The following is a 10,000-nucleotide window of genomic DNA, read 5'->3' on the forward strand; positions in this document are numbered from 1 at the left end:
AAAAAAGGAGTGAGTGCAAGAGGAGGATGCACTGTGGGGTTCAGAGACAGAGGAAGAACAATAGAGCGAGGAAGAGTGGAAGAGTGCAGTTGTCAAGACCGAGGAAAAATGCAGGGTGAGCATGAGGATAAAGAGGGAGGAGGATGAACAGGGGGGAGAGGAAAGAGGAAGGGAAGGCAAATCGAGAGAAAGGGAGAGGAGATAGGAGAGAGAGAGAGAGAGAGAGAGAGAGAGAGAGAGAGAGAGAGAGAGAGAGAGAGAGAGAGAGAGACAGAGAGACAGAGAGACAGAGAGACAGAGATTTTTCCTGAGATTTTAAAAAGTTCCTTATTTACAATAAGGTTGTTATAAAATCACGCCATGACGACTAGCCAGGGTCAAACGATACAGAGAGAGAGAGAGAGAGAGAGAGAGAGAGAGAGAGAGAGAGAGAGAGAGAGAGAGAGAGAGAGAGGAGGGAGGACATAGAGAGGAAGGAGGTGTATACTTGAGGGAGGAGTGTGATTGAGGCTGAGAGAGGCTTAGCCAGTTCATTAGATCAACACAGCCAAAGGTGATGTCACATTGAATAGAGGATAGCCCTTTTCTACTCGTCATCTCATTCCTCGTCGACTCATTCCTCCCTGTGTGTGTATGGCCATGTGTGTGAGTGTGTGAGTGTGTTTTTCTCCTAGCCTGATAAACCAGACTAAATGTTGTAAACCGTTGTCTTTCAAAGCGTACCTGTGCCTAAAGGCCAACGCTCTGACCAATCAGCGCCATCTTTCTTGTTGTTGTGCTTTCCCAGCGTCGCAAGCTTCGTCGCCACTCCCTCAAAACCCAGCCCGCTTTAATTCAAAACACATCTCTGCGTTGTGATTGGCAGTTCACGGCTATGGATCAAGACTAGACCAGTCGCAGGTTAAAAAAAATTACCGCCAGCAGGTGGCGCTAGTTTACTAGGCTATTTCTCTCCATCTCTCTGGAGCAGGTAGGCTACCTGGAAGAAGGCAGGTGGTATGGGTCCCACAGGCATGCCCTCTCCTGGGGGCAGGTTCCCAATGACAGGGCTGGAGGCTGCTACTGCACCCTGAGAGAGAGAGAGAGAGAGAGAGAGAGAGAGAGAGAGAGAGAGAGAGAGAGAGAGAGAGAGAGAGAGAGAGAGAGAGAGAGAGAGAGAGAGAGAGAGAGAGAGAGAGAGAGAGAGAGAGAGAGAGAGAGAGAGAGAGAGAGAGAGAGAGAGAGATGTGAGCATGTGTATTGTTCACAGAAATAGCATATTAGGCAACACAATGCACACACTTACCCAACATCCAGAACATACATCACCAATTTGTACGATGTAATGCTAATACGTACATTTCAATAGTGTTGTGTGCACTGCTATGGTACTACTGCAGATTCACGACAGACTGACATGCCTGAATATACTAAATAATAAACTAATATTTACTAGTATGACGAAAGCACAGTGAAAGTGCAATGTTCCCAGTCATAATGTATAAGGACAGTGGTGGTAGTATTTGTGAAAAAGGTAACATTTGTGAATAGGCAGCATGAATTCTGGAAATAAACAACTAAAAATATTACACAGTGCACCTTTAAGTACAGGCAGCCTGTTTTATCTCCTCTCCTCTCCTCTCCTCTCCTCACCTCAGTCACCCCGTCCTCTCTCCCCTCGAATCCTCCTCTGCTCTGCTCTCCTCTCCTCTCCTCTCCTCTCCTCTCCTCTCCTCTCCTCTCCTCTCGTCTCCTCTCCTCTCCTCTCCTCACCTCAGAGTCACCCCGTCCTCTCTCCCCTGGAATCCTCCTCTGCTCTGCTCTGCTCTGCTCTCCTCACCAGAGAAGACAGACTGCTGACTCTGCCTTCGTGCTTACTGAGCCACACATCACATCAGATGTGTCCATGGGCAGCGCACTCGCGCGTGTGTGTGTGTATGTATGTATGTGTGTGTGTGTGTGTGTGTGTGTGTGTGTGTGTGTGTGTGTGTGTGTGTGTGTGTGTGTGTGTGTGTGTGTGTGTGTGTGTGTGTGTGTGTGTGTGTGTGCGCGCGCGTGTGTGTTTGTGTGTGTGTGCGTACGTGTGTGTGTGTGCATACGTGTGTGTATGTGTGTGTGTGTGTGTGTTAGAAAGAGAATCTCCTTTTAAATTGTGCATTCTTGCCTTGGATCAAGGAAGCAATGGATACCCTCCATTTCATCATCATCATCATCATCATCATCGTCATCATTGTCATCATCAACAATACTCCGCAGAGGTAATGGTAACACAGTAAATACTTTGTAGATAATTGACTAACTATCAATGAAACATTTACAAATGTTTATAAATGATTAAGAAAAACGATGTCAACACAGCAGACACATTACAGTCGCAACAGTCCTGGAAGTGCACATCAAACTCATCCTGGAGAAATCGATTCCAACTCTTACTCACTTGCAAGCATTTCTTACTCATTTGCAAGCACTTGTAAATATGTTGTTCATAACTGGTTCATTAATAATTGTTAATAAAGTGTTAATAAAGCTTTTTAAGTGACTGTTTTAACCCTGCTTTAAAACACGCCATTATACACTTGTTGTTACCAGAAGGGTATAATGACCAAGTCATAGTGAATTACTAAAGGCCCTGTGTTGTGTCATAATAGTGTATTAGCATGATAGTTAACTTTTCAATGACTATTACAGCATGCCACTATGCTTTGCATAGTTCATTATGCGTGCATATACTTATACTTTATTTAGGAAACATTGCATTGTGTCTGAACTTCAAAATAACATGAACTGTACAGGGGGGAAAAGGCACAATGTACACTCACAACACAATGTACACTCAAATGCACAAACAGCGAGATAATATTTATACAGCATTTGCATCACGCAAAGAAATGTGCATGCACTGTTGTGCACAGATACTCACACACACACACACACATACATACACACACATACACACACACACACGCATGCCCATGCATGTGCACACGCACAGCGCATACTTTCACACTTTGACTTGGCCCGGTGTCAACAGTGCTCTTCAGGAAACACTCATAAGTCTTGCCGAGTGCTTTCATCTGGTAATTACGACACCTCAACTTACATTACCTCTTCAAAGCAGCCCCTGAAATCTATCCGTGTGTGTGTGTGTGTTTGTGTGTGTGTGTGTGTGCGTATGTGTCTGTGTGTGTGTGTGTGTGTGTGTGTGTGTGTGTGTGTGCGTGTGTGTGCGTGTGTCTGTGCGTGTGTGTCTGCATCTGTGTGTGTGCGTGCGTCTGTGTGTGTGTGTGTGTGTGTGTGTGTGTGTGTGTGTGTGTGTGTGTGTGTGAGAGAGAGAGAGAGAGAGAGTGTGAGAGAGTGTGAGAGAGAGAGAGAGAGGTGAGAGAGTGTGTGTGTGTGTGTGTGTGTGTGTGTGTGTGTGTGTGTGTGTGTGTGTGTGTGTGTGTGTGTGTGTGTGCGTGTGGGTAGACTAACCCTACAGCACTGACTGACTGCTCTGTGCTAGACTTCACACCCGATTTCCCCACATGGCACAATTCCCGCAAGCTGTCGGTCACGCACCAAAATAGATTCCTACTGTACACTGTACACTTGACCTGGAATAACCTATCCTCTGCTTCCTTAAGCACACAAGGTTACATTTTATTTAGGCCTTGCCATGACCAAACGGTAGGGCACTCGTCTACCATGCGGCTGACCCGGGTTCGAGTCCCAGCCTGGGTCCTCTGCTGGCCCTTCCTTGTCTCTCTCTCCCCACTCACTTTCGGTCACCACCTTCACTGTACTATCATAAATGAATTCAAAAAGACCAAAAAAATATATCTTCTAAAAGGTTACATTTTATTTCACTGTCTTGTTACATTAATTAGATACAGTGAAACAAGTATCTAACATAATGTAAAATGTACTTATGTGTACTTGTGTATATGAGGGTTAGGGTTAGGGATTCGGTTAAGCTACATTCACACACACAACGCTACTAGCTACTCGCTTCTAGCTCACTCGCTTGTTCCCCACTCACTCATGGAACGCTCGCTAAGCATTCCTGCAGGTTTAAATGTCACTGCACTTGGTACCACGCACTGATGAAGGCTTGTTAGCCGAAACGCGTTTGCTTTTTGGACATGGTGGTAATGTAAATAAATAGTGAGACGCAGTTTGTGAGTGCGGATTTCTTCTTCCTTAAGTTGACGCTTTTTATCTCGCACCCAAAAGCTTTTCGGTTTGCCAAGAAGTTGAGCGCGTCCTCTGCCAATACTTAAATGTCACTGCAAAAGCGAGAGGTAAACTGTGAATAATCCCAACTCTGCATTTCAATTGGCTACTCGCTAACTCCCATCGCTCGATCATATTTTTTATCTCAGAATCTGCCCACATCGCATCGCTTGTACTCTCCTCGCTTATCCAGTTCTCGCTTCGCTGTAATGCATAGCCATTCTATTGACTTCTCTCTCTGAGAAAGTAACTAGAGATGTGTGTCAATGTAGCTTCAGGATTATGGTAGGTAATAACAGTGCAAGTACATAATGTTGCATGCTGACACATAGAGTCACACTCAAAATGACACCGTAAAATAAAGCATTACCCCATACAATATCTTTAGAAGCTAGATATGTCTATAAGATGAGTAATGGTGTTTTTTTTGTCTCACAAATGCAAATTCCCATGTTCTTCTCTTCTCAGCTAAAAGGACAAGCAGAAGGGCTGTTTAAAGCTTTGGCTGGGCCCAAGACAAAGTTATCTGAAAGCCCCCCCAATACATAGCCTATACTGTAAGAACCCAATTCAGCCCCCCCCCTCTCCCTCAGCCCAAGAAAACTGACTTGTTTATGCCCCCTACACACACACACACACACACGCACACACGCACACACACACGCACGCACGCGCACACACAGACACACACACCCGTCGGCAGCACCGACAATTGGTCTCAGGATTTTGCCATGCATTTTGTCAATCAGATTACAGTCTCCTGGTAGGGTTGTTTCGAGTTCAAGTGTGAGCTGTAGAGTGCAGCAGTCTGCAGCTGTACAAAGAAATCAATGAGCTCTTTTTCAAAACAGAATAAGTGTCACTGAAATAATTTTAAGGATTGTTTTTACCTGAATTTAAGACAGGATCAGGGCAATTGGAACTCAACCATCAACACTGATTTTAATGAGATGAAGTGAAAAACAAAAGAAAACGTTTATTTAAAAATATTTCTGAAAATGGATACGTTGCGTTTTGGAAAAGACTTGGCGTGACAATGACTTCTTTGTGGAAGTCGTGATTCCTGCAGTGAACTCTTTCCACCGAAAGGGGGCAGTGTTGCTCCAGGGAGGGTAATGCCTTACTCACTGTGATAGTATTACAGCCAGGAAACAACACCAGTGGGATGAACTAGGGCTGTAGTAGGAGATGAGACACGAGCCAAATAATATCATAATGGTAATGAAAGGAGCCAGGGTGCTGTTGTGTGCCCTGTAAATATAGCCTAGTATGTGATAAAACGCAGAAAAAAACAAACACACATGGATCAAATGGCATTGTACATTCATAGATATACAAACACATCCATGAACACATGGATCAGTGCACTCACACACACACACACACACACACGCGCGCACACACACACACACACACACACACACACACACACACACACACACACACACACACACACATACACGCGCACGCACGCACGCACGCACACACGCACACGCACGCACACACACACACACACACACACACACACACACACACACACACACACACACACACACACACACACACACACACACAATTACACACTACTTTATCTCTATATTTATTTTCTTTCTATCTCTGTCTCTCTCTCTCTGTCTCTCTCTCTCTCTCTCTGTCTGTCTGTCTGTCTGTCTGTCTGTCTGTCTGTCTGTCTGTCTGTCTCTCTATCTCTCTCTCGCTCGCTCTCGCTCTCGCTCTCTCTCTCTCTCTTTCTCTCTCTCTCTCACACACACACACACACACACACACACACACACACACACACAGATAGGAACAAAGGCAGACCAACGTCAATGGAAAGCCCTGGCAAGAGTAAACCTGCCACCTTCTGGCAAACACTATTTTGTCCTGTGAATAATTCACCTTGTACAGTAGCCTACTACAGCAAGGCTTTGTGTTACACAAGGCTGCCCCTGCTATACCGTGACACCCTGGGTGCGTTCTAATATGCGACCTTGCGTCCTCCACTTGTGCTTGTGGCCTCGCCCCGCCTCCTTGCCCCTCCTCCGTGGATAAAGCAAATAAGTTGCCCCGCTGTCAACCTAGCCAAAACTATTTTTGGGGGACTATTCTTCATTCACCATCCAGTTTGCAATTGAGAAAACGACTTTACAATTGAGCTTTTGTGAGATATTGAAATATAATGCTGCTGTCAGTGATGTCATCATGACATATTACTTCCTGGTACGAGGCCACAAGCACAAGTTGAGGACACAAGGTCGCATATTGGAACGTACCCCCTACCTACCACAACACCAGTCCCACAGCCACTCCGCTTTCATCTTTTTATGCCTCTTCCTCCTACCAAAGGGGCTAGAGGCATACTGCCCTCCACTCTTCCATGTTTTCAGCTTTTTATTTCCTTCTGTATGTGCGTCTATGAATCACCTCATCTGTCACAGATGTTTGTTTGAGTGATAACATGTGAAAGGCTGGGTGCATTATGACCCAACAGGGTACGTTAATATTCTATACAAGGTACGTGACCTGACAAACTTTTGGAGGCCATCACTTTCAAGACGGCTGCCAGACAGACTTTTCTACAAGGAGGACCAGACTTAAAGGAACAGTCCACCCTTTTTTTTCGATTTTGACATATTTGCAGTATGAATGTGCATATTATTTTCTTCTCAGTAATAACTTAGCACTATCACTGGAAGTAAATAGTACCATTAGCATCACCAGACTTTTTTTGCGCTCTGTTGAGTTTTACATTCATTTTAAAGCGGTTCATGGGTACTTTGATGATTTTTTATTTGTTACCATAGACTTCCATTGCCACAATTAATATGTTTATACTGTTTTTGGCATCGAGTTGTAATGTTTTTCATGTTTTTACACTTTGTACCTGTGTATCATCCTATCGCCCTGTGTGGCAGTGACACTGGAAAGCAAGTCAGGGGGGCATATAGGCAAAAGGCTCGTGGCCAGCTACAAGGATGCCAGAGAGCTATGAATGATAGGTGGAATCTGTGTGCAGAGAAAAGACTTAACTGAGAAACCTCCTAAAATACACACACAGATAAAAAGAAAAACAGGGTGTGTGTGTGTGTGTGTGTGTGTGTGTGTGTGTGTGTGTGTGTGTGTGTGTGTGTGTGTGTGTGTGTGTGTGTGTGTGTGTGTGTGTGTGTGTGTGTGTGTGTGTGTGTGTGTGTGTGTGTGTGTGTGTGTGCAGGCGCGGTCTTTGCATTGAGGCGTTGCTAGGCAACCACCTTAGGCCCCCAGCTTAGGCTCCAGCTGTAGGGCCCCCTCTGATCCCCTCTGCAAATTTTACATAGGCCTATAGCTGGTAATTGGGGCCCTTTGGACAGTAATTCACACATTAATGGTGATTTTCATAAATACCGCTTGACAGAGACTTTTCGGTTTATGCCGTAATGTCTCCTTGATTCGTTTTTGGAACTTAGGGTGTCTGTAACGTCCACGAAGACAATATCCATGTGAAAACGCAAACGCCTGCAAACCGCTGTTCTGACAGAAAAGAGTGTGCACCTGTCGCCAACTGTCTACTTTCCACAGCAGCATTTAAAAGTCTTCCATGAAATCCAACATCAACGTCACTTCAAATAGCCTAGGTGACAGCAAGCATGCACACATGAAATAACACTTCAGTGAGGGGGGAAAAATCACTCTGCTCTCATATTAAAGTGAAAAGGGGATTACAGAAAATTGCACATTTTAGTTTGCATGCAAAATTGCAAATATTCATTGAAATCTGTCCAGAGAGGGTTGTAGCCCAAGATTGCCTGATTTTTTCTTGTTTGTAATTATTTTTTTATGGAAAATCGTGATTAAAAAAACTCAAAATAGAGATGTTATGTTTAAAAAACGTGATATGGAATGGGCCGATGGGCCCCCTAACTAAATCTGCATTAGGACCCCAAATTGCTAAGTCCACCACTGTGTGTGTGTGTGTGTGTGTGTGTGTGTGTGTGTGTGTGTGTGTGTGTGTGTGTGTGTGTGTGTGTGTGTGAGAGAGAGAGAGAGAGAGAGAGAGAGACAGACAGACAGACAGACAGACAGACAGACAGACAGACAGACAGACAGACAGACAGACAGACAGACAGACAGACAGACAGACAGACAGACAGACAGAACAGAAAAACAAAGAAAAGAAAATATACACAGAAGGAGATCAATTGAGAAACAAACATACACCAGGAATCTGTGATGCATGTTCATATTTTATTTATCCCCTTTTGTCGGTTGATATAGATTTCTTTCTTGTGCTCGGGACAACAAGTGAGCTGTGTTCTGATGAATGCCTTTCCAAATAAATGGGTTTTTGCATTCCCAAAGCTCTCTCTCTCTCTGTCTCTGTCTCTGTCTCTGTCTCTCTCTCTCTCTCTCTAGTCTCCGTAGAGCAAACACTGATGTTAATTTGAGATGACATTCTCACTGCATTATGTAAAACCGCACTCTGAAATCTCCTAATTGTTCCTTTGTGAGTAGCATGCTGTTTGGCTCAGGTGTGATGTGAATATCAAAAGCGCCACTTTTTAACCCTGACACAACTCATTTTTGGTGAGTTACCAAAGCTGAAGCATTGGACTAATTGAGAGATGTAATGCTTCTCCACTGTGTGCTGCTGTGTGATGAAAACTAAACTAATGACAGCTCCGAACATCATTCTGCCTAAGTACAATTCATGAGTCTAAATGAAAAATATATACAGCCGCCTAAAGGTTGCTGGTGTTACCGAAGCCTAAATGTTGGGGGTGCTGTGGTGCAGTACGCTAATATGCATAACCATTCATGGTAACAGGTAACATGCCTACTCACTAAGTTGGCGCACTGCCACAATGACGTATCTGCCATGTGAACCTGTGATGAAACTTTTCCCGCATGTTAAAATGGTGGTGCTCGCAGCCACACATTCACTACGTTTACATGGTGTTTTTAATTCCAAATCAATAATTCAGAATGAAATAATTCCGTCTAGTTTACTTTGATCTTTCCTTTAATTCCGAATTAAGAGGTGTTTACATGACGTTTTCAAAGCGGAATTAAGCTTTATTCAGAATTTAAGTCAGTTAATTCCGAATTAAATGTCTCATGTAAACATAGCAAATGTCACATGAAAAGTGTTATAAAGTATAATTAAGTAGGAATAATGCCAAAACATCGGAGCTTTAGAGCGCTTCACCTCACCACGACGTTCTACAGCAAGAGACAAATAGAATGTTACACGTATGTATACAATTTTTGTACCTTTGCAACAGCGTTTCCTACTCGTTTTCCTCCAAATCATGACGGAATGTTTTCAAGTATTTTTTTTTTTGGGGGGGGGGTTTCAAGCCGTTATCTTTAGTATTATATGACAGGACAGGGAAGGTGGTGACAGGAAGTGAGTTGGGACAGAGACACGGGAAGGGGACGGCAAAGGGCCCGGGTTGGAATCAAACCCAGGTCGGCCGTGTAGTAGACGAGTGCCCTACCGTTAGCGCCACACATTTTGCAAAACGTACCAAAACAATCCGTTTTGCATAACTGTGAAAACAACTGCTTTAGACACAATTTCCAAAGGATGAACAAACTCCTATACCTCCCCAAAATTACATCCTTTACATACAGGTATGTATAGAGAAACCAAGAGGCAAAGTGTGTTTTTCATTATTACATGATGTGATGGGTGTGTTAACAATTTGGTACAAATACATTTCTTTTTACTATTACTGTGTGTAGAGTTAAGCAAACCGTGTTGGATCTTGCAATGTATCTACTCAGCTTTGCTGATTTTGGTGTGAGGTTTCACGTGAAGAGTTCCACA

The 10,000-nt window shown here is 43.9% G+C and overlaps 1 protein-coding gene across 2 annotated transcripts in view; it reads right to left on the reverse strand.

Annotated features, from left to right (window-relative positions):
* Positions 1–10,000, reverse strand: part of ssbp2a (single stranded DNA binding protein 2a) — an 82,705-nt gene that overhangs the window by 26,056 nt on the left and 46,649 nt on the right. For both annotated transcript variants that reach the window (XM_063194442.1, XM_063194443.1), the window contains exon 5: positions 980–1,069. In XM_063194442.1, coding sequence (XP_063050512.1) covers positions 980–1,069 — 90 coding nt within the window. The remainder of the gene's footprint in view (positions 1–979; positions 1,070–10,000) is intronic.

The sequence above is a fragment of the Engraulis encrasicolus genome, chromosome 3 (assembly GCF_034702125.1).
Source record: "Engraulis encrasicolus isolate BLACKSEA-1 chromosome 3, IST_EnEncr_1.0, whole genome shotgun sequence".
Lineage (NCBI taxonomy): Eukaryota > Metazoa > Chordata > Actinopteri > Clupeiformes > Engraulidae > Engraulis > Engraulis encrasicolus.